The 26,583-nt window shown below is 36.0% G+C and overlaps 1 protein-coding gene across 1 annotated transcript in view; it reads left to right on the top strand.

The window, feature by feature from the left end:
- Positions 1 to 1,122: 1,122 nt before the first annotated feature.
- Positions 1,123 to 26,583, top strand: part of LOC118009305 (glypican-5-like) — a 693,283-nt gene continuing 667,822 nt past the window's right edge. The window contains exon 1 of the mRNA XM_035003193.1: positions 1,123 to 1,258. Coding sequence (XP_034859084.1) covers positions 1,147 to 1,258 — 112 coding nt within the window. The 5' untranslated portion in view covers positions 1,123 to 1,146. The remainder of the gene's footprint in view (positions 1,259 to 26,583) is intronic.

Here is a 26,583-nt window from a genome sequence, read left to right as displayed (position 1 = left end):
AATGTAAGTGTTCTTTAAATGCTAAACATGTTCATCTTAGTTGTACTGAGGATATTTCACCGATGTTTTTCAATGTGAAGTATTATCCTTGGGCTGTGTGTTTCATTATTGTCTGCTAATCCACACTATTATCTAGACAATCTCTTAGAAGTAACAACCCTAATACTTTCATAAAGCACCCTGAAAATGTAAAGGCCCATTAAGTGTTCAGCAGGGGTACATTTCATTCATAATATAGCAGTACCCTCTAGTGCTCATGTTTGGTCATGTGTTCTCCAAAACTGCCTTACAAGGGTATATGTCACCTATTGAATCATTTTACTCAGGTTTAGCTTTAAGTGAAATATTCTATTATTCATAAAATCACCTTCTGGAAAAGGAGCTCAGGTATTTCCAATATTATTCAAAAATATTACCAATACTTTTGTGCTGTAGGGGAAAATGGCTCTTCCATCTATTTTGCTCATGTAAGTAAATGAAATGCTTGAGAACAAAGAACCAAGAAGTTGGTTAAATTTCTTAAGTGATTTGTAGAAATGGAAGTAGGATCTAAACCTTTTGTTCCAAGGTTCAGTTCTGTGCCATATGCATTGGACGGTGCATCTGATCCAAGAAAGTTTAAAGCTATAAATGTATATGTCCAAAATTCTTCATTCTTTTAGCGGAAATGTTTCTTGAAGAATATTACTCTGTTCTGAGAAGTTTTGGATTGTTGGCTTACAGCACAGCACAGTAGTACTGTGTTGTATTGAAATTTGATTTACCGTGCTTAAACATGTTAATTGAGAACGAAAGGAATCTCCAGCCAAACTATCCATGAGCAAGAAGGCCTGGCTTATTTGCTTTCCAAAGCCTCAACCCAAGCTTGATCACTGAGTTTATATGCAGACTGTAGATCTGCGTAGCTGTAAGACTTTGACCGTTACTTACTCTTATTTTGGTAGTTTTAATTTTTATTACAGACTTGATTTGGTCAGGTGTTCTCACCAAGATAGTAGATCCACATAAGAAAATAATTCTAATTTCTACAGATGTTTCTGAATAGCTTCCTCAGGTGATTTGAGTTTGCTATTAATAAATGTTTTTGGTATCCATATTTAGTTGTTACAGGGTAGGTCACCCAAACCCAACAAGTGGGAGCTCCAGATGGGCAGTGGCGGTGGCATGGTTGAACAGGTCAGCGGGGACTGTGATGATGAAGATGGTTGTGGTGGATCAGGAAGTGGAGAAGTCAAGAGGACACTAAAAATCACAGACTGTAAGTGTATGATTCCAACACCAATTCTAAAGAATGAATTTTGAAGTATAATTGAGGATAATTATTACTATGAATGCAAAGGAATAAGGGCAGTGAGTTCAGAAGCATGCAAAAGGAATTGGAAAGGACAACGGACCCATTTTCAGTTATTCAGGACATGTATTCTTGGGGGTGTTGTTTATTTTTAACTAATTGCTTTCAATGGAAATGACTTTTTTTTTTTTTTCTGTGAAAGATTTGTGAATGACCAGTTCTGAGAATTAAAGGTTCTAAAGTCGGATAATCCTCAGGGCTTGAAATAACTAGCAGGGTGGCTATTAGATGTATATTGGTAAATAATGTGAAATCAGGATGGGTAAACTCTACTAAATAATCAAATTCAGCAACTTCATTATATTGTGCCATTCTGTAGGAGATATCTTACTAGGTTTTCATCATAGTTGAATTACAAAAAAATTGGTTAAATATGGGGTTATTTATAATGAAAAACTACTTGGATTTAACTCTTATGAATTCATTCTTCCCAAAAACTCTCACTAATTATTCGCCTCATTTTGATTGTATGGGTTTGAAAACCATTTCCAGTATTGCTGGACTGGTCACCACCACACAAGATGGAACTTCCAAATGATAACAACAACAAATCACCAGATGAATTTCGTTTTCTTTTCTTCACTTTACAAAATGAGGAATATTGTCTCTTCCTTGTTACGCACATGCAGATGTTCACATGGGCAAGACAAACAAAGCTATCAACTGAGAAAGCAGTGTGCAAGTTGTACCCAGGGCAGCTAACTTTCAGCTCTTCATTTTTCTGAGGTCATACCCAAAGGTGATTACTTTATAAAGTAATTTTCTGGACGTGTGCAGCCCTATCTGGAGGCTGGTCGGATAGTCTCCCTCTAGATCACAAAGGGCTGCTTTGGAACTGTTAGACATTTCCTTTCATGACTTTGGTGGGAGAAGAATTCATTTACTTTTCACTTCTTGTAGTAAATTTAGAACACTACACATGCTTCAAGCATCAATACCCCATTCTTTCTAGGATCTTGTTTTGTGTTTAAAGGAATGAAAGCCACAGAGGTGCAAAATCCAAAGGGCAATTAATATAAAGAAATATGTTTTCCTGTTAGACACAAAGAGAAAGTAAATGGATGGGGTTTAATACACTGGAGCAGCAATTGAACAAAAGGTCGCAAAAATTTCTTGATGTATTAATGCAATTTCCTAGTGAAAATTAAGTATCTTCTACTTGTGTAGGAGCAGGTAAGGATATGTGTTTTATTATTGGTATTAATACAGTTGATCAGATTGATTCTTCTGTTTTCTATATTTTGCTGTTTAGGCCAAAACAATAAAAAGGGAAGAAGTAGAAAATGCAAATAAAATGGTTTTCTAGAAAAAAAAATTATTCTTACTAAGAGTTGAAATGTCCTCCATTGTATTTTGGAATTATGATACTTATCTATTAGGTTAGTATTAGTTAATCTTTCATTTTCATTTTATCTTGAGTATTTATATGTATCATAATTTCATTGCCATTTGAATATTAGGGTTTTAAGGAATAAACATTGATATAAAAATAGTTTAGGTTGAAATTTCATCTATAAATTATGTGTGTGTGTAAGTGTAGAATTAGCATTTTTATAGGGATTTTTTCACTCTTGTATTTATTTATAAGCTCAAGAACTCATTATGTATTAATAGATAACTCTTGTTTTATTTCACAAGAGAAGTAGAGACAGTAGAGGATATTTAACTACTAATAATTTTCTCACAAAACCATACTTGTCAAGGTGGCAAGAATGCATTTTTACTTCAGAATCCTGTTTTCAATTATTACTGATATGGACAGGTGTGGTACAGGAACTATCCATCAGAATTGGAGAGATTTAAGATTTAGATGGTTTTCAGCAATTCCAGGCAAACATTTAAAAAAACCTACACCTGCTGTAAGTGGGTGGCTTCTCATGTTTCTCAGAGTTTATAGCTGTTACCTTTCAATTTTTAATAAGTGGTTAGGAAACCACTGTGGATAGTAGGCTGAAATAAACAGGGACAGAGAAAGTAGCAAAGCATAGGTCACATTTCTGTTTTTATAAAGCACTATACTTTCTGTGTGTTTGGCTCGTTTGATATATTGCTAAAGCAAGCTAAGACATAGTTTTGGATGGTCTTAATGACTTAAAACTCATGTGCTCTAGCAAGTTTACCTGGTGTTGTTTGTGTAAAGAACTTGAAATGCACTACTATTTCTTCTGTACACTGATGTTATTCTTTATAAAAAAAAAAAACAAAGACGTAACTAGAATACAGTTCATTTGTCACCTCAAAAATGTCTCATTAAAAATAGTTACACATACGTGTATGTATGTATTTATAGCCATATATATACGATTACATGAAATAATACTAATATTGTGTTCTGCAAATTAGATTTTGCTCCATTTATGAAAATTTTCAAAGTTGATGAATATTTTGCTAATTATCACCTGACCTGATGTTTTGTCTGCTTTTGTTCATGTTTATTTCAGATAACAGAGGGATCGATACACTTTAAAGTGCAAAGTTGTTTTTTTTTTTTAAAGATTTTATTTATTTATTTGACAGAGACATAGCGAGAGAGGGAACACAAGCAGGGGGAGTGGGAGAGGGAGAAGCAGGCTTCCCGCTGAGCAGGGAGCCCGATGTAGGGCTCCATCCCAGGACCCTGGGATCATGACCCGAGCCGAAGGCAGACGCTTAACGACTAAGCCACCCAGGTGCCCCTAAAGTGTAAAGTTTTACCATCAAAATATTTATATACTTTTTAGGTATGATTTTGTTTTCATCACCGATGGTATCAAATAATTTAACAAATGTTTAGCTTTTAAAACTACCTGATGGCTATCAGTTATCAAATGAGAGCTGGCATGTTTCTTATAAAAAGCAGCTGTCTATACTGAGCAATGTTTACTCTTAGGAAACTGAAAACATTTTCCTATTTCAGTAAGATGATTTAAAACTCCCAAACTTCTAGAAACTTACTCTGTATTTTTTTATCGTATTGAATTTGGCTTATTTGTGTAGGAGTAGTTATTTCACTAGTAACCTGGAATTACAGGATCTAAATGGCTTTGAACCTTCATTTTGTCTCACCTCTGACATTCACTCTCCTTTCAAAGTCACTCATTGATGCGGGTTCTAAACACCAGTGGAAAAAAACAAGTTCTGTTCTTTTTTTTTTTTTTTTTAAAGATTTTATTTATTTGAGAGAGAGAGAATGAGAGAGAGCACATGAGAGGGGGGAGGGTCAGAGGGAGAAGCAGACTCCCTGCTGAGCAGGGAGCCTGATGCGGGACTCGATCCCGGGACTCCAGGATCATGACCTGAGCCGAAGGCAGTTGCTTGACCAACTGAGCCACCCAGGCGCCCCAAGTTCTGTTCTTGTAACCAGGCAGAGCAGACCTGTGGACACTATCATCAATACTTTTCAACTACTTGACTATTCTAATATCCTCCAATTCTGATAGTTTCAAATGAAAAACAACCCAGAATGCCACTAAAAAACAGGTTGTCGCAAAACCATTTCCTGTATAGTTTTAGGATAGTAGCATTGCTTGCAATTCTCATGTGATAATATAATTTCAGTTTCATTTTAAAAAAACAAAGAATATGTGACCTGTGACCAAATTCATTTTGATATAGTGGTTTACACCGATAACTCAGGCAAAATGAATTTGACCACAAGTTGATTCAGATACAATACATTCAAGAAGAGTAGGGTGATTTTCAGTCTTCCAGTTGTTCGAGATAATTTCTATTGTCATATTCATTATGGCTCATATAATGTTATATAGTGTGGTTAGCAGTTTTAAAAATAATTTTATTTTAGCTGAGTAACTGTAAGTGACAACAAAGATCATTAAATGTGTGTTCAGATGACTTTTGTCTTAGTGGTGCTCTCAGCATGCCTCTGTAGAAGGGTCATTGTGTGGGCTCCTTCAGAAGGACTGTTAGCCATTAGGTTTCTTATTACATGAGCTACTCTTCCTCTTCTCATTTATGGGTTTTCATCATCAACCCAAATTCTAAGTATTTGAAGAATCCAGGACTCAGTTCTCAAACCTTGTGTCATCTCTGTTCTCATGATTCCCTGTTCCACAAACTGCTAACTGTATCGTAAGAAGAGTAGGGATATGGTACCAGTCATTGATAGCACCATCCAGTTTATGAAATATTCCCCTGTGTTTTATCTCAGGAGGTAAGCTTATGAATACTGGAAGTATTCAACATAATGGAGATCAGTTTGGAATCAGAAGGGTAATACATCGAAATATAAAGTTACTAGATCTGGAACGAAATTTTGGTTCACCTTCTGTAGCCAAAAGTAAATAGTTTATATTGGCTTTGGACTTGTCACTTAGTAATTAACCTTAGAGCAGCTTCTAACAAATGCATCTACAGCATGGTACTAACAATGACCTTGGAAGAGTCTAGTGCATTCCGTGTGCATGGTAAAGTGAAAATAATACATTGTTAACCACTGAAGAATAAAGGTTGCTGATTTATTTAATAATGCAGGATTACACAGCAAGTGAAAATTCTTGGCTTCCTCAAACTTATTTTCACCATAAATCGCCTTTATTTCAAAATCTCAGGCATAGAGGTCAGGGAGAACTGAAAAAAAAAATTACAAGTGGTATTTTCTTTAGAAAATGCAATCTTTATTTTTCTCTCCAGAATTACTAAAATTATGTAATTATTCATTTTGTAGAAATTATTTTATATTATCTGCTGATGATTTTTCTTTCCAATATAAATTATGTCAAACAGATAATGCAAGCATGTATTTATTTACATTATTAATAGTTCCAAAAGAGACACCTGGGTGGCTCAGTCAGTTAAAGGGTCCAACTAATGATTTCCGCTCAGGTCATGATCTCAGGGTCATGGGATCGAGCCCTGTATGGGGCGCCACACTGAGCACGAAGCCAACTTAATATTCTGCTTGAGATTCCCTCTGCCCCTCCCCACTTCTCTCTCTCTCTTTCTCTCAAATAAATAATCTTTGAAATATAGTTCCAAAAGAATAATAGTTCCAAATAAGCACATTAAAAGTATGTGCATTCTTTCTAACATTAAATTCTCATCAAATTCAGTTAAAATAAATTGTATTTAGTTTACTTTGCAAAGTGAGCTAAATTACCTTTTAATATATTATCCTCCATATAATTTCTTATATGTAAACTTTATATAAACTTTATATGTAAACTTTCATTTACTGAAAATAATTAAGGTGCTTATGTGTTTTACTTGATTCAGTGATGCTAAAAATAAATCCTCTTTATAAGGTTATCTAGATTCAAACCTTTGTGACACAGTTAAAATAATCTTGAATAATGACCATACACTTTAAAGTGCATTTACAGTGCCTAATACTGAAGGATCATGATAAAGCCATTAAAAATGTCATAAAGAAACCCTTCTTGCTTCTGTTCAATGTTCAAAATTATAAACACTTTGAAATTGTCACCTACTACAGTTTCTATGCTACTGATAAAAATTATACTAAAAAGAAATGAAATAGATATCTAAGATAAATATATTTTAATTAAGATGTGATCACTATGAATATTATTCTGATTATACACATTCATTTTGGTTTCTAAATAATTGAGCCTCATCCTGGCTGTTTGATATTTTGTTAACAAGATCGTGTAATGGAATCTGGATACCTAATGAATCATCTAAAATCATCGTTCATTCTCTTGAAAAGTTATACATCACATTCATGGAATTAAATAATAGAATTGAAACGAGGGCTCGTCCTTGAATGTCTGTGGAATGATTTCCATTGCTTCAGCTTAGACACAGAGCTGATGTGAAATCACTGAGGGGATGAGGGAAGACTTATTAATTAAAGCTTATGAAGCCTCCTAGCGTGCATCCCAGATCAACAGCTCTTCTGCACATCTCATAACTAAATCTGTACCATGCTAGAGGACATAAAGAAAAGAAGTTGTGGTCTCTTTGAACTAGCACAATGCTCAATATGACTGTATGACCAATAGAGGAAGTAAAGAATGAAAATTTAAGAAAATATTACCAGATACATTTTATCATGGCTTGCCTAAAGTCATGTGACTGTCAGTAAACCCAGAAACAAGTAACATTTCTACCCAGGTCTATTTTAATAGATTTCTGTTGCAGATAAACAGAATGGTTATGAAATTGCGACATTCTCAGTCAGGATTCATTGATAACATGGATCACGTAGAAACAAGTCAAGTATACTTTCAGCTCTTTAATGACTTCCATACCATTAAATAAGTACCAAAAGTATTCATATAGGTTTGACCGATTAAATGCCTATCTAACTATAATATAAACAACAGAGCATGTGACCTGGGCCCAGAGCTTCTCAAAGTCGCTTGTGTATACAGAGCACTTGGGATCCTTGTTCAAAAGCTGAGTATGATACAGGAGGTCTGAAGTGGAGCATTACTTATATGCTTCTACTTGATGCTGTTGCTGCTGGTCTAAGGACCGTTCCTTCTGAACAAAAATGCATGCCCTTATTTACTACATACCTTATTTATTAGTATCTCTAAGTCTCTATTAAAGTAGCATGAACTCTTATAAAACACCATCTACATTTATATATTAGCATACCAAGGCAGCGTCATATACACGAAGGCATTAGGGACTACAACAATGAGACATAATGAGACTTACTCTGTGTGATTTTTGGTATCAGTCTGTTTGATTGTTTTTAGCCATGGGTTACTTCCTAAACCAAAGGAGAACAACTTCCATCTTTTCTCAGGGTCTGAAGCCTTCCAGTTTGGACCAGTGCCTCTGGTATGTCAGCAGAAATGTTTCACTTTTAACTCTACCAGTTTGTGATGAACATTGAAGAAATATCTTGCACAATCCCCTGAATCATGCTAAATTCCAGCAGAGATAAATCAAAGTTTTATGTGAACTAAGAGAAAGGAGAGAGACTATCTAAATGGGGCAATCAGAAAATATGGCATAGAGGAGACAAGAAAAGGGCCATCTGAAAAAAGAAATTGATGGTGATGTTTATGAGAAAATGGCATTTCAGAGGGTGGGTGCATGATTTAGTTTTGGCTCTTGACAATAGGGAAGAAGAAAGTATCCTCTGAAGAGCAAGCATGGTGAACAAAGACTGGGGAGTTGTGAGGAGAGGGGGAATAAGAAGCATGCTTAAAAGGAACAACATTATTCAAATGGCTTGAAAAAACATTGGAAGTCTAAAAATGTGGATTAAAAATGTTACAATGGATTCCGAATTCAAGAGTAGAGAGTTTGTATTTCATTTTTTAGGCAAAGAGGAATGATTACAAGTTTTTCTGTGTGGTCATTTTGTTTGAGTGTACAGTTTTTTTTAAAGATGTTATTTATTTGAGAGCAAGCGCACAAGTCGGGGGCATGGCAGGAGAGGGAGAAGCTGACTCCCTGTTGAGCAGGGAGCCTCCTGGGACTTGATCCCAGGACCCTGAGGTGATGACCTGAGCCGAAGGCAGTGGGCTTAACCCACTGAGCCACCCAGGTGCCCTGAGTGTTACTTTTACTAACAATACAGTGAACTGGTTAAAAAAATAAAAGTGTAAATGAAGTGTATATTGCACAATTGCACAAGGTGATTTACCACTTACCTTGAACAAGTAATTATTCCGTGCCTAAATTTCCTTAAGATGGGGGTAATGATAGTACTCTCCAGGAAACATCCTTATGAGGATTACATCACCTAATCCACACAGCATTACAAAAGTGGCCAATCCATCCCCACCCACCTAAACAAAAAAAGTTGTTGGGTAAAATACGTACAAAGATTTTCTTAAATGTTTCCATGAACTGGCAAAAAAGAAAGGAATACTCCGTATAACCGGGTGAAGTCATAACAATAATATAGAGATAAATGTAGATATACAGAGATAGATAGAGATAGAGAAAAATCTGTAATTATACACACATGCTCACACATGCACAGTTTAAGGAAAATAATAAAATGAATTTGTTCCACCAGTCTAAAAAATAGAATATCTCCATAACTTTGTGTGCCTCTCTCTGAACACATTCCACTCTGAGAGTTTACCATGATCATAAATTATGTAAAAATCGTTGCCTTTTTCTCTTTTTAGAGTTTTAAGCATCAAGATAGGCATTCACAAACAATATATTTCTGGGTTTTGCACTTTATACAAATGGAATCATGTAGTTTTTGTTATGTGGTATGCTCCTTTCTCTTAAATATTAGGTTTTTGGGTGTGCGTGGGTGGCTCAGTCGTTAAGTGTCTGCCTTCAGCTCAGGTCGTGATCCCAGGGTCCTGGGATCGAGCCCCACATCGGGCTCCCTGCTAGGCAGGAAGCCTACTTCTCCCTCTCTCACTTCCCCTGCTTGTGTTCCCTCTCTCGCTATGTCTCTCTCTTTCAAATAAATAAATAAAATCTTAAAAAAAAAAATTAGGTTTTTGAAGTTCATCCATGTTGATGGGTTTAGATGTACTCATTAGCTTACCGAGGTCTAGTATTCTAGTTATGGATACACACACTCATTTGTTTATTCTATTGTTTATGGGTATTGGAGTTGACTTCAGTGTTTGGATATTGTGAATTTTGTTGCTTAAACCATCTTGAACATATCTCTGGATATACATGTATAAGAGCCTCTGCAGTGTATACCTAGAAGTATCATGACAATCTCTCAAAGCAAAGCACGCGTACGTTGAGCCTTACTAGGAAATGTCAGACTGCTTTACAGGGTGATTGTGTCAAATTTATATTCTTACCGGCAATAAATAAGAGTTCGTTATTTATTGCTCCCCATTTTTGCAAACACTTTTTTCCCCATTTTCACTACTTCTATGTATCTGTCCAAAGAATGGAAGTGGGACAGTATGTTTTCCAATATTAATTTCTATTACCATGATAATTCATTGAATTGTGCATTTTTCATAGGTATATGAAATTCCTCATTGACTCACTCATCTGAAATTTCTTGTATATCATTTTCTCTATTCTATAAGGTTATCTTCTTTGACAGACTCTCAGGACAAAAGTCAACTTCAGTGATCTAGTTATCTATTTTGACTATGATCTTCAGGAAAGGCAGGATAGATTCTTGAATATTTCTTTTTATTTAATTGGTAACCTCCCTGTCTTTCTCAGAAGGTGACCAATTTTTTTTAGAGAATATCTTAAAATCAGTTTTAAAAACATTTGTGATTCTTATCCTTATCAAAGTCCAGATTGTCCCACATTTTGCCAATTGGCCCTTCTCCGATTTGGCTCTTGAGTTCTTTTGATGTGATCCTTAAAGTCTTTGCCAGTTTCATGGTTGTATAGCATAAGAAAATATTCCAAATGGAGTTAATTCTTTATCTGTCACAGACATGGAATCAGTCATTTTTATGTGATCCTTGGTTTGTTTTCATAAGAAACAGTATTCTTATGGCCACAATCTAGGCGTAAGACAGGATTCTTTTTTTTTTCTGTCACTTTTTAAAAATTTTTTATTGTTATGTTAATCACCATACATTACATCATTAGTTGTTGATGTAGTGTTCCATGATTCATTGTTTGCATATAACACCCAGTGCTCCATGCAGAACGTGCCCTCTTAATACCCATCACCAGGCTAACCCATCCTCCCACCCCCCTCCCCTCTAGAACCCTCAGTTTGTTTTTCATTTCAGAGTCCATCATCTCTCATGGTTCATCTCCCCCTCCAATTTCCCCCCTTCATTCTTCCCTTCCTGCTATCTTCTTCTTCTTCTTTTTTTTTCTTTTTAACATATATTATTTGTTTCAGAGGTACAGATCTGCGATTCACAGTCCTGTACAATTCACAGCGCTCACCATAGCACATACCCTCCCCAGTGTCTATCACCCAGCCACCCCATCCCTCCCACCAGCCACCACTCCAGCAACCCTCAGTTTGTTTCCTGAGATTAAGAATTCCTCATATCAGTGAGGTCATATGATACATGTCTTTCTCTGATTGACTTATTTCGCTCAGCATAATACCCTCCAGTTCCATCTATGTCGTTGCAGATGGCAAGATCTCATTCCTTTTGATGGCTGCATAATATTCCATTGTATATATATATACCACATCTTCTTTATCCATTCATCTGTCGATGGGCATCTTGGCTCTTTCCATAGTTTGGCTATTGTGGACATTGCTGCTATAAACATCAGGGTGCACGTATCCCTTTGGGTCCCTACATTTGTGTCTTTGAGGTAAATACCCAGTAGTGCAATTGCTGGATCATATGGTAGCTCTATTTTCAACTTTTTGAGGAACCTCCACACTGTTGTCCAGAGTGGCTGCACCAGCTTGCATCCCACCAACAGTGTAGGGGGGGTTCCCCTTTCTCCACATCCCTGCCAACATCTGTCGTTTCCTGACTTGTTAATTTTAGCCATTCTGACTGGTGTGAGGTGATATCTCATTGAGGTGTTTTGTTTTTTTTTTTAAGATTTTATTTATTTATTTGACAGAGAGAAACACAGCGAGAGAGGGAACACAAGCAGGGAGAGTGGGAGAGGGAGAAAGAGGCTTCCCAATGAGCAGGGAGCCCAATGCGGGGCTCGATCCCAGGACCCCGGGATCATGACCTGAGCCGAAGGCAGACACTTAACGACTGAGCCACCCAGACGCCCCTCATTGAGGTTTTGATTTTGATTTCCCTGATGCCGAGCGATGTTGAGCACTTTTTCATGTGTCTGTTGGCCATTTGGATGTCTTCTTTGGAAAAATGTCTGTTCATGTCTTCTGCCCATTTCTTGATTGGATTATTTGTTCTTTGGGTGTTGAGTTTGATAAGTTCTTTATAGATTTTGGATACTAGCCCTTTATCTGATATGTCATTTGCAAATATCTTCTCCCATTCTGTCGGTTGTCTTTTGGTTTTGTTGACTGTTTCTTTTGCTGTGTAAAAGCTTTTTATCTTGATGAAGTCCCAGTAGTTCATTTTTGCCCTTGCTTCCCTTGCCTTTGATGATGTGTCTAGGAAGAAGTTGCTGTGGCTGAGGTCAAAGAGGTTGTTGCCTGTGTTCTCCTCTAGGATTTTGATGGACTCCTGTCTCACATTTAGGTCTTTCAACCATTTGGACTCTATTTTTGTGTGTGGTGTAAGGAAATGGTCCAGTTGCATTCTTCTGCATGTGGCTGTCCAATTTTCCCAACACCATTTGTTGAAGAGACTGTCTTTTTTCCATTGGACATTCTTTCCTGCTTTGTTGATTAGTTGACCATAGAGTTGAGGGTTCATTTCTGGGCTCTCTATTCTGTTCCATTGATCTATGTGTCTTTTTTTGTGCCAGTACCATACTGTCTTGATGATGACAGCTTTGTAATAGAGCTGGAAGTCAGGAATTATAATGCCGCCAGCTTTGCTTTGCTTTTTCAACTTTCCTCTGGCTATTCGGGGTCTTTTCTAGTTCCATACAAGTTTTAGGATTATTTGTTCCATTTCTTTGAAAAAAATGGATGGTATTCTGATGGGGATTGCATTGAATGTGTAGATGGCTCTAGGTAGCATTGACATCTTCACAATTTTTGTTCTTCCAATCCATGAGCATGGGATGTTTTTCCATTTCTTTGTGTCTTCCTCAATTTCTTTCATGAGTATTTTATAGTTTTCAGAGTCAGATTCTTTGCCTCTTTGGTTAGATTTATTCCTAGGTATCTTATGGTTTTGGGTGCGATTATAAATGAGATTGACTCCTTAATTTCTCTTTCTTCTGTCTTGTTGTTGGTGTATAGGAATGCCACTGATTTCTGTGCATTGATTTTATATCCTGCCACTTTCCTGAATTCCTGTATGAGTTCTAGCAGTTTTGGGGTGGAGTCTTTTGGGTTTTCCACATAAAGTATCATATCATCTGCAAAGAGTGAGAGTTTAACTTCTTCTTTGCCGATTTGGATGCCTTTTATTTCTTTTTGTTGTCTAATTGCTGTGGCTAGGACTTCTAATACTATGTTGAATAGCAGTGGTGATAGCGGAAATCCCTGCCGCCTTCCTGACCTTAGGGGGAAAGCTCTCAGTTTTTCCCCATTGAGAAGGATATTCGCTGTAGGTTTTTCATAGATGGCTTTTATGAAATTGAGGTATGTACCCTCTATCCCTATACTCTGAAGAGTTTTGATCAAGAAAGGATGCTGTACTTTGTCAAATGTTTTTTTCTGCATCTATTGAGAGGATCATATGGTTCTTGTTCTTTCTTTTTTTAATGTATTGTATCACGTTGATTGATTTGTGGATGTTGAACCAACCTTGCAGCCCAGGGATAAATCCCACTTGGTCATGGTGAACAATCCTTTTAATGTACTGTTGTATCCTATTGGCTAGTATTTTGGTGAGAATTTTTGCATCCATGTTCATCAAGGATATTGGTCTGTAATTCTCCTTAAGACAGGATTCTTAAAGACACATGATAAAAGAAAAAAAAATCTCATTACTCATTTGCTTTCCTCTGCATTAGATATATCACATTATCATAAAGATACTAAAACTACCCCTACCAGTTATGATTACTAAGGTCAGTTACATTTTTGCATATTTTATCCATATTCTTACCCCATTTTATGGTTAGAATAGATATTGATATGTATCAAACAACCCAATGCAGAGGTCATATAGATTGTTCCTTAGCGAGAATATAAAATAGATAAATAGATAGATTTGATATATAGAGATATCATTAGGTCACCTGCTACATATGCACACCTAATTTATTCTTCCAGTAATTATATATGTAATGCTCACTACTAGTTATTCTGTCAAAGTCTCTCTAATACATTTCTTAAGCAGGACTTATAAATACAGTATTTCATAAATTCTCACTTGGTGATAAGAGTTTGTGACCGTTTTACATGAAAGTCAATTTTTCTGGATAGAACAATGTTGGATTACATTTTCTTTCCTTGCATCTCTTCAGTATGCACTGATTACTGTTCTGGAAGAAAGCACTGCTGGAAAATATCTGACAGTCTAATTTTCTTTTTTTTTTTTTAAAGATTTATTTATTTATTTGAGAGCGCGAGAATGAGAGAGAGTACATGAGAGGGGGGAGGGTCAGAGGGAGAAGCAGGCTCCTCGCTGAGCAGGGAGCCCGATGTGGGGCTCGACCCCGGGACTCCAGGATCATGACCTGAGCCGAAGGCAGTTGCTTAACCAACTGAGCCACCCAGGCGCCCTGACAGTCTAATTTTCGACTCTTGATAAACCACATATTATATTTTTACCTTCTCAGTGCCCAATGCCTTGTTTTCTTTAAGTCATGGTAATTTTGCTAGAATATAGCTTTGTGTTGGTAGTTCTGAGTTGACATTCTCAATAACATAACATACCTTTTAAATAAGTAATATCAAAATTTTTAGCAGACAATTTTGAGTTATAGTTTTAAGTAATTGTTCTCTTCCCTTGTTTTGATTTTCTTTTCTTTAAGAATACCTATTAGACATTTGTTGAATTGTATTTGCTTATCAGAACATTCCTCAATACTTTTGATCTGTTTTTAAATATATTTTTCATTTTAAATAACTGCCTTTTTTCACTTTCTATTTCCGTTAAGGTATTACTAGTGGTGTTTCTTTGCTCTTACACTCCTAGATTTTATTTTTAAATGATGTTTTTTTCAAAATCTAACCTCATCTCTGAATTTCTCAAATTCTGCTTTATGTTATTTGTTGTCTTATATTCTTTTCCTAATGTCTTTTAGCTCATTTTGAAAATGATATGTTAAATTTTTGGTCTGATTTCTGAACATGTCATTCTGGTGTGCTCTCACTGTAGAGATAGTAACTATTTTTGTTATAATAACTTTGTATAGGATTTGACCTTAATCCCTTTCTGATGCTTATTTTTATGTGAATTTAAATTTTCTAAATTTTTAGAAGGAGGCTTGGTTCAGATAGATTTACTAAATTAACTGAGTTCCCAGTCCTACTGTTTTCACATAGTGTTAAACAAAATATGGTGATTTATTTTCTGAGATACTCTGGCTCTGTCCCTTCCCCTACATTTACTCCTGTCTTCTCTTTCCTAACTCTCTATTGGTCTTGTCCCACTAATTCTTGATTCCACTTCTCTTCTTTGTGGACCCCCAAATAGTAAGAAAGACTTGCCAGATGATATTCGAGTCAGAGGCTCTAGCCCCGTCAGCCTTATATTCTCTCATTATTAGAGTGGGAAAAACTACTACTCCCAATTCTCTGCTGCGTTCAAATTGATTTCCAGCACAGAACAGTTGGCTATTTTGCATTCTTTTCTTTTGTTTTCAGGTCTGTAACATGCTGTGTTGCTTCCCACTGCTTTCTTCTGTAGGCTTTCTGATGGCATTAGGTTTAGTGACTCTTGTTTGTATGTCCTCACGCATGTGTGTGTTGAGGTTCATGAGGATAACTCATGAGTTGGGTTGTAAGATGGTATGACATGATTTTGACTTTGTTATATAATTGTTCTGTCTGGTTCTTGTGTGGATCTGGGAGTTTCCAAAGGCTATGCTGCAAAGGTATCTTCCCTGAATCTCCCAGACCATTTCAAGTTTTAAGGAAATGGTAATGCTCTTGTTTATGTTTGGTTGTGGACCTTGACATAATACATGTGCATACAGACATACTTAGGTTTTTGATGTATGTGTAAAGCAACTGTATTTTTCAAATGCATGTGTCACCAATAGTCTATTTACAATAGCAAGTTTTTTAAAGTAAGTGCTCTAAGAAAAGGGAGGTCAGAGACATTGAGTCAGGAGGAAACCTGTCTAAAGGTTACCTAAGCTAAGGGGATCTTTCTTGGCTGTGTGCATTTCACTGATTGCTGAAATAGAGCATCACTTTTTTTGTTTATTGGTTATTCCTGTTTTGCAAAGTTCCTCCCCTCCCTTTTCCTATTTTATTACTAGGTTGATTTGAGGTATCTCATTATATACCTAATATTTTGCCAGTATGAGTCCCAAGAAATGTCTTTGCCCTTTTGAGTGTGTACATTTTTTAAATATATGTATGTGGCCTTTATACACTTAAGGTGCTCAAAGTCTAGAAGGGAGACAGATATGTAAGGAAATAAACTAAACTGTGAAAATATTTAAAAAATGAAACAATATGAGGCACAGAGAGCACATAATAGGGAGAATAATAAATTTTACATTTATTTATTTATTTAGCCAGGAATAACATCCTAAAAGTCACATCTGTACTGGTGTCCATGGAGGATCAAAAATAGTCAGATGGGCTGGGGGATAAAATTTATTCCAGACAGAACGTTTACAAAAGCACAAATGTTTCAGGTATCAGAATGTATTCATAATGTGTTTGATCTTCCTGAAACACTGTTTTTGAGGGAGGATGAGACAAGAGGCTAGCAAAATAATAACCAATCTCTATAATGTAGGACAATATATAATGCCATGGTTTCTGGGTTTTTTTTTTTTTTCCTCTAAGAAATAATGATTTACTCAACTGCAAAGGACTCCAAGGGAAAATCCATATATTTAAGGCCCAATGTCAAAACAGTATCACAAATTCCAGTGATGTTCAGGCAACAGTTAGATCTAGATTGTGTAGTCAAGGAGCCCCAAAATAAACTTGTCAAATTTTCACCTAAATCTGTGTTTTAATTTTCCATATTTGGTGGACACACTACCACTTATATCCTATCAAGTCAGATTCAGGAGTTGGCCAAGGTTCCTCTGCTTCCTTCACTCCCCATAGTTAGAAAAGCCCATTGTCTTTACCTGCTCAATTTCTCTTAAATACAGTCTCTTTCCTATTCCCATTGCTACTTTCTTAACTTAGGTCCTCCCCATCTCTTGACATAACTGTTTTTATAATGCATAATGGTCTCTTTGCTTCTATTTTTCCCATCTGTGCCCTGCTGTTAATGTAATATTTTTAAACTGAGTCTGGTGCTTTGCTGAGATACGGCACCCCAAGCCACCAGGAAGTCACATTAGGCAGAGAATTGGTCTTCTAAGAAGAGGCTATTTCAGTCTTGAGAGCTTACGAACATTTGAACAATAGCTTTTAATTATTTGTCATTTCAGACAGACAATTTCATTTTTTCTGAGGATACCCTGTTGCTTTTGGCCAAATTAAACCATATCCCAGTGAAGTGAGTGGTGGTGCACAATTGTTCTGTCTTTCTTAAGACCCAGACTTCAAAAATGTAGAAAGATTGTTACGGCTGTTGTGCTGGTCATTTACCTGTTGTGTCTCCACTCCAGACGACCCTTCTAAAAACTGTTCTGTGATGATGCAAACTACATTTTCTAAACTCTCAACTAAATTCCCAAATTACACGAAGTCTATAAATTATGTTTCCCAAATTATCTTGCCAGCCAGCATCCTGTTACTTTTCTGCCAGTGGGAGATACGAAAAGGAGATCTTAAGAGAGAAGGGGGGTGCGCCTGGGTGGCTCAGTTGGTTAAGCGACTACCTTCGGCTCAGGTCATGATCCTGGAGTCCCGGGATCAAGTCCCACATCGGGCTCCCTGCTCAGCGGGGAGTCTGCTTCTCCCTCTGACCACCCCCCTCTCATGTGCTCTCTCTCATTCTCTCTCTCAAATAAATAAATAAAATCTTAAAAAAAAAAAAAAGAGAGAGAGAGAAGGGAGAAAATACTTCCTTCCTCTTTCCAATTCTTGTCAGCGTTATATCCCCAGCAGAGTATCACTCCCGTGCCTCCAGACAAACTTAGCACTTACGGTGGCAGCTGGGTTCTAGCCCTTGAAAATACCCGTGCCAGCATTTGCTTCCACTGAGTCTGATCTCAGCATTGCAGTGCCCCATAGAGGCCTGAATGTGATTGGGGAAGCCTTACATTTCCATTGTCCGTTCTGAGAAGTAAACTCCTCTTTCAAGTCTCTCGATTCCGGATATCCTATCTCTTTCTTTCCTTCAACCCTAAGAGTGAGAGCTACTCTTTATAGTTACTAATATCTATGGCCTTCTTTTTGACATCTTCTTTTGGTCCCACTAATCTTTGAATATCTATATATCAGCTTCTTGTGTTATGTTAACTCTAAAATAGCTAGCGCAATCCCTGGGCTTTGTTTCGTTTATTGTTGGACTGGACCCTGTCTGATACAGCTGGTATATTATTGTATAAAGTTAGAATCAGGATAATATAATTATTATCTGAGAACCAGCAAGACCTTCCCGTGGTGTTCAAGGGGATAAAACCATCACAATGTACTGTGTAGGCTAACACCTGTTTTACGTTTCCTCCCAAATTCCAGAGGAAAACAATCATGTAGAAAATGAGAAGAAATAATCCATTCATGCTTGGACATGTTGAAGAGAGAGTAAGAGGAAATAGATATCTTCTGGGCGAGAAATACCCTGGGGGAATCAGCCCTGAAACCTTGAGCCTTTGTTTAAATGTGGCATGGTGCTTGATCAACATGAATTGACTTGAAGCTCTAAGTGTTGATGAAACCACCTTGTAAAACTGTCCCTGAGGATGACTTCTGGGACTAGTGGGTTTGGGTCTTCCATGGAGCCAACTATATAGGGCTGGGAAAGGTTGAGGCAGGGGGGCAATTAAAACACACATACATAAAAATTAGCAAATGGGACTGGCAATTCCAAGGTACCAAATGTTGTTGGTTCATGAAAACAAATTCCAAGTCTCTTTCTTTTACTATTATTAATTTCAGGTCTTCCTAGATTTGGAATATTTGAATTAACTCTCTAAGATACAGTCAAGCACTTCTTCAACACCTTGTATATTTAGCAGATATATATTTCTTTTTAAAGATTTTATTTACTTATTTATTTTAGAGGGAGGGAGAGCAAGTGGGGGGGAGGAACAGAGGGAGACAAGCAGACACCACACTGAGCACGGAGCCCCATGCAGGACCAGATCCCGCAACCCTGAGATCAGGACCTGAGCTGAAATCTTGTCAATCAACTGACTGAGCCACCTGACTGAGTGGCTCAATCAACTGACTGAGCCACCTAGATGTCCTGCGGATATACATATTTCTGAAGTATGATTCAATTCCTGCACCTACTAGCACCAAAGCTTTTATTCATTCCTATGCCCCCGCAAGAATATGGTTTTGTATATGAGTCACATTAACTACAATAGGTTGTAAGATCTTGAGGGCAAGGCAGGCAGCACCTATCAAAAGTGTTTTTTAATAGGTATCTTTCCATACATCACAGCAATATTTTTGATCATGGAGTATACAATTTCCATCAGAATTATCCCCATGCTTGTTTAAAATGCAGATTATAGAATTCCACCCCAAAATATTGAATCAACAGTTCCATGGGTAGAGCCCAGAAATTTATATTTAGCAAGCATAATAAATAATAATTATTCCCAATAAAGCTTGAGAACAACTGCCTCACAGTCCTTACAAACAATGCCTCCAAACATTCGACATTTAATGAATGTGTTCTGAATTACATGAATGGATATGAGTATAATCTACATGTCTCTGAGACACATCTTAATTAACATTAAAACCCAGGTTTTTTAATAAATTGAAAATATTGACATTAATTTTAGTCAAGAATATTAACTGGAAATCAAAATGAATATAAATATGTTCACACTCAAAAGACCATAGCTGTTAAATATAGAATACGTTTGGTAAGCATAGTTTTCTTTGACAACTATCAGTATTTGTGAATTATATGAATTTCATATCTTCACACAGTAGAGAACTGACTGAGGAGTTTTTGCATTAGCTTAATGTGGTATTTTGAGTGAAAATTAATAAATCAAAAGTAATTATTTGAGTGCTAATTGTTAAATTGGAGTGTGAAGTACTGAATTTAAGAGTGTAATTTTCTAGATTAATGTGTAATGTCTCAATTTTGGAAGAGATGCATTAACGCAGTTTGTGTTGCTGGGGGGTATCTTTTTGGTTTATTATGGTTGACTTCCTCTAATTTCCTTATAATTCTAATGTTTCATGCTGAATTTTAAAAATATAAATGATTATGTTTATTAAGTAATATATATAATTATTTACAGTTGGTACAATTTTGCAAAATAATACAGATTTTCTATTGTAGCATTTCTCAGAGAAATTACTTAGTCTCACCTTTATGATAAAACCACATTTGATGGAATCTAATTTTTTTTCCCAAAATCTAAATTACATTATGGAGCTCATAGGGGAATAGCATGACACTAATTTAATACAAATTTTGAACTCCAAATTAAATTTGAGTCACTAATTACTTCTTCTTTATACTCCCAGCCCATAAAACCAGTCTTTTCTTTGATGTTAACCCCTTACCTCTCAATCCATCTATCCACTCATTTATTCATTCAACTCATTCTATGCTAGTAACTATGCAAATTTCTGCCCCTGGGGAATACAGATGAGTAATTAGGAAATTACAGTGCAGTATGAAGGAATTTATTTGTGGGAAAACAGATCTTATGGGAGCATAAAGGAAAGCTATTTTATACCATCTCAGGGATTATAGGAAGTTTTCTCAAAGGAATTGAAATATAATCTGATGCTGAAGAAACAGTTATTAATAGGGTTATAAATAGCCAGGAGAATAATCCTTACAGGATGAGGAAGCAGGAGCAGAAACATGATAACTGGAAAAGCTGAGGATCATTAGAAAACTGCATGGAATCCCAGAATGCTGTAATATACAATGTAGCCTGAGGATTGGCATAAACTAATGAATCACTTACCCATAATATGCTATGCCAAAAGTCAGTTCATTGATCAATTTGCACTCTAGAAAGAGCTCTGTGTAATTGCAGTGTTAAAAATGCATCTGGAGAGAGTTGTTAATGCAGTAATAGAGGTATGATATGTTGATGACATAAATGAAAGTCAAATATTTTTTTTTTCTTGTTGTGATTTCTCCACCTCATCAAGTGAACTTGGTCGCTACTTTATCTGCTAACTTAACGCTTATACATATTTATATTATTACACTGTAGTTTATTCATTTATGTTTTATTTCTTCTTAGACCCTGAGTTTCTAAAAACGGTACCCATGTCCATCTTTATATCCTTGGAATTACATATAGTGCATGAGTAAAGATGTTCAGAAAATCTTTGTTGAGTTAATGTATGAGTACATGAATAAGTGAAGAAAAGTATTTTGAAGTCATCATGGGGAGTATAGTAATATAAAGCCATACAAGAATAAAATGGGAGTAGGAAGAACAAAAGTTATGGAAAGAAATGGGAAAGTTATGATGTATATGATAAAGATTAACTGAATTTTCCTACTGAATATTTCTACTGACTATTTCATTTCCTCAACATGCAGATCATCCAGGCTACGATCACACTCTTTGTAGGGTTTATTGTATTTCAGAAGCTGTCGATGTCTTTGAAGATAACTTGTCATCACCGCATGATGTTCCTATATGTAGGTTCAGCAAAACATGCTCAAGATCAGTGAACAATGGCAAGAATAGTAAGAACAGTAAAAATGTTCTATTTCAAAGGTGAAGTTTACTTACACAAATAAATGCATTCTTACTCTATGGTCGAGGAATCCCACTCCTTCATAGTTACTCAAAAGAATTGAAAATTTGCATCCACATAAAAACCTGTGCATGTATGTTCTTAACAGCTTTCTTAATAATAGCCAAAACTCAGAAGGAGCCAAGATGTCCTTCAGCAGGTGAATGGATAAACTGGTACATCTGGAAAATGGAATATTATTCAATGCTAAAAAGAAATGAGCTAATAAGTAATGAAAAGACATGGAGGAATATTACATTCATATTACTGAGTAAAAGAAGCCAATCTGAAAAGGCTACATACTATATGATTCCAGCTTGTGAGATGGGCAATAAGCAAATTAGAGAGACAGTAAAAAGATCAGGGTTTAGGGGAAGGGAGGGAAAAACTGATGGAGCACAGAGGGTTTTTAGGGCAGTGAAAATACTGTGCATGATACCAAAATGATGGAAACGTGTCATTATACATTTGTCTAAACCCATAGAATGTATAATACCAAGAGTGAACGCTGGCATAAACTATGGATTTGGGGTGATAATGATGTGTCAATCAATGTAGGTTCATCAGTCATTGCATGTGTACCCATCTGGTGGGGGATGTTAATAATGGGGGAGGTTGTGTGTGGGGGCCAGGGGCATATGCACAATCTCTATTTCCTGCTCAGTTTTGCTGTGAAAGTAAAACTGCTCAAAAAAAAAAAAAAAAAACATAACGTCTGTTAATTATTAAAAGGTCACATTTGTTGTTTACCAAATGCAAATATAAAATGGATATTTAAAATTCCTATAATAACAATAATAATTCTTAGTAGCTAACTGACATCATAAAAACAATAGTTAATATTTATTTAGTGTTACTCAATGACAGAGCCCAGGTCTATTCTGGGTATTTTCTTTGTATTAACTTATTTAACCTTAAAACTCTATGTGATACATGTTTTTGTATATTTTTCTGGTTTGGCACCAGTACTTGAGTTCTTTGCCCAAGGTCACAATAGTTTCAGTTAGCATGCAGCAGAGCCAGAATTGGAGCCAGGCAATAGAACTTCAAATAAGAATAACAGAATAGTCTCAGCATATTGTGCATGAGTAACTCCATGCCATATTTTTAAATTTTAAATAATTTTAAATTTTGCGTATATGGGTAAAATTGAAAATCACCAAAAAGAGGAGAAGTGTCTTTGGAAAGGACATTTCTAAATATTGGTCTAAATACCTGAAGAAGCAAGTTAAAAACTAGTGTTCATTTATATGCTTTCATATACAGCAAGGATTTATTCTGTGGTGCTTTTGAAAGGACCACAAATGTATGGAACTTTACAGTTAATGATAGGCTTTATGGAAGAGGTACTCTGGACAATATATTAAGTAACATTAGTTCTAATTATGGTTCTATCGCTAATGTCCAGGGGCCTTGAATAAATCTTGGATCTCATTTGCCTACCATATAAAAACAAGGGATTTGGACAAGATGTTCCCAAATTCCATATTATCTTTCAAATTCTATGTCTCAGAGAAGGGCATATTTTTAAATATTGGTCATTACTTAGAAAATGTCTCAGGTATAATTGATTTTGTTGAAAGCCCTTCTTACTAGGATAAAACCCACCAGATAAAGACCACCTGAGAAGCTTTCATTGTCAAACAAAGTTAGGTTTATTAATTTGCTGCTTCACGCGAGACAGTGCACCAAAAGAACTGTGAGACAGCTCAACAAGAGAGCACTGTGATGGGCTATTTATAGCTTTGTGATTGTGAAGGTCCATTTATAGCCTCACACAGGTTCCTCTAAGGAGGAACCTGAAAGAACAGGTCAGCCCTACATTGGCTGTGGTCATGAGGGGAGGGCTCTTTAACACTGGGTATCTCAATCATTTTTGGGCAGGAGATGAGAGAAATCAAACTTGTGAAATCATTGGTAAAAAAAAAAGGCAAGAATTACTTGTGTGATCTTGGCCACTTTCTATTAGAAACATTGTTTTAGTTTCTGTTAGGATCATCATAGTCTACTCTTTACCCAAAATGATGCAAATAAGACAAGGTAACTGAGATACACACACACACACACACACACACAGGTCTGAAGAGTGAAATTTCCTTTTCTAATGACTAACGGAATTTTTGATAGGGAAAGTAATATATATACAGTTGTTTTTTCCCATAGTTAAGTGTGTGGTTTGTGTTCTATGAAAACATCTTCCATCAAGTACCCTACAATATTGACTATTCTATTAAAGAGGCAAAAACGAATTGAAGCTATCCTGCTGAGAAATAGTAATAATTCATTGTAACCCAGATGCTAACAGGTGATATTCCATAATCAGTATTGCATTACTTAAATGTTCGTCATTGTCCGGGCATTGAAGTGGAGAGAGAGAAGTTTTTTTGATAACAAAATATTCCATATGGTTATTAACATTGGGGAGAAAAAGGATCCAAATTGCAAATGATATAAAAATTCAAATACCATAGTGTTCTCAAATGCAATGAGTAAAAGCAAGGCAAATGAGTAAAAGCAAGAAATAGCCTTGAGAGAAAGAGACCTAGAAAAGGGAACAGTAGTAACAATGTATGAAGATATGTTATGCAAATGATATTTTCTGTTTTTTCCCTTCCTTTGAATAAAGTAAATGGTTTTAAGAGAAGCAACAGGAATTAGGGCTAAGAACAGAGGAAAATAAATTTTGACTTTAAAGACTCTGACCTGCAGAAATAGATTTGGAGGGCAGATGAAGCATTTCTTTCCTTGGATTGAGTGGACGACGGAACCAGACAGCTGGTAACCTGTATTTGATGGACTCAGCCCTGCCTCTGGACACAAGGGCTTCCAGATCCCATGCTGCTGTCATCTGAATCATGTGGATTACCAGAGCCCCAAGCCTTTTAGAAAAGGTCAACTGTTGTTTTAAATTGACTTCTTAGCTCAATTTAATTTTATTCATTTTAGTTCAACTTCAGCTTTTACTGTCAATTAGGACCAAGAGATAACAGCCCAACAGAAAAAAAAGAAAAAGAAAAAGAAAAAAATACACTTTTGGTCTCAAACAGGAAGGCTTGTACTTGAAAGTGCCATGTCATTAGGTAGATCCAAGAAAGAGGTCCAAACCTTGGGTGATTCTCTAATCTCCCAGTATGTGACAAGGCGAACAATAGGATAGTTGTCTCCTGGTTCTGCTCAAGCCTGATTCAATGGATTTGCATTTGCAGGGTGTCTATATTTTCTTCTCTCCAGTCATGGTCCTGATAAGGAGCTGCTAGTTCCAACATGGAAGACTGAATTTCTAGATGGAGAATTGATCCTGGGCCAAGGGTCAAAGATAGCCAAGTCCCCTTCAAGAATTTCCAAATGACCTTCCCTCTTAGGTGTCTTCAGTTTCTATTTTTAAAGAACCTATTTCACCTCAAAACCATATTTAAATATCTTTGAAGTTCAAAAATTCACATTCCTCCATGATGCATTTCCTTTATGCAGAAAATCTTTCATTTAGTTAAGGACTTTTATGTCAAAAATAGTGTTCGAAGAAATGACTAAAAGAGAGCAAAAAGGGAAATCATTAAGATCAAACACTGGTACTTTGAAGATGAACTTTGAAAAGTATACACCCTCAAATATAGAATAAACTTTGAATTTCTTACCTTATGTTCTGTATTAGGCTGAAGTTTTTGTCTGCATCTTTTTTTTCTTTTGGGATGTCAAAAGACACATAAAATTCAGTCTGCCTTCTAGGGGTTATTTTTGCCCAGGAAGCAGTTAAATATAAGACTTAAATCGAGTCATTCATAATAGTTATGAAGAAAAGGAGCACATTCATTCCATAATTTGAAATAGCATACTTGTCATTAGTGGAAAAAATCAAAAGCTTCTTATTAAGAAGTACATTATGTTTACTTGGTTTAGGCTATGGACATATGGCAATCTGCTACTTGAGTATTTATTTTTTAACATTTTGGAAGGTTGGCTTATAAACATGATTGGAGGCATTTTTTCTTATTATAAGATACTCCTTTTTAATTGTAAGTTTTAATAATATGTTCCTCTGGCCTTTATTCTTGGGTCATAGTCAACATCATGAAATATTACAATGGAGATAACATCAAGAGAAATTTTTCAAATAAATCTTCCACCGTAGGACTATTTCCAGGAAAATGATTGAGTGACTGCTTATATTTAAAGTTATGTTTGAGGGGCGCCTGGGTGGCTCAGTTGGTTAAGCGACTGCCTTCGGCTCAGGTCCTGATCCTGGAGTCCCGGGATCGAGTCCCGCATCGGGCTCCCTGCTCGGCAGGGAGTCTGCTTCTCCCTCTGACCCTCCCCCCTCTCATGTGCTCTCTCTCATTCTCTCTCTCTCAAATAAATAAATAAAATCTTTAAAAAAAAATAAATAAAGTTATGTTTGAAAGTTCTTCTGTCTTGAATTTCTAATGCCTTACAAAAATTCATGCATAAATGGTGGGGCTGAGTATTAATTTCAGGATATTATCAAAGATTTGTATTCTAATGATGGTAATTATATTTCTTTTAAGATTTTACTTCCTATATCCATAAAGCAAGATTTTCTATTAATAGAGAATATTTAACTACCAATGATCCCATAGTTTCACATGTCAGTTTCTGTCAGAAGCAGTTGTTTTCCAAAATCAGAGTTAGCAATAGTCTTCTGATGAATTGTATTTCTCTATTTTCTTAGATGTGAAATAAGAATAAAGGGATACACATGTAGAGGGAGAGACAATAGTAGAAATTTTCAAATTATAAAACATATTTTTTAAAGTCATTTAAACTTAATTTTTAAAAAAGATAGATTTATTTATTTATTTATTTATTTATTTATTTATTTATTTATTTATTT

Source organism: Mirounga leonina, unplaced genomic scaffold (genome assembly GCF_011800145.1).
Source record: "Mirounga leonina isolate KUSES-001 unplaced genomic scaffold, KU_Mleo_1.0 Mir_127, whole genome shotgun sequence".
NCBI lineage: Eukaryota > Metazoa > Chordata > Mammalia > Carnivora > Phocidae > Mirounga > Mirounga leonina.
This window is presented reverse-complemented; position numbering and strand designations above follow the sequence as displayed.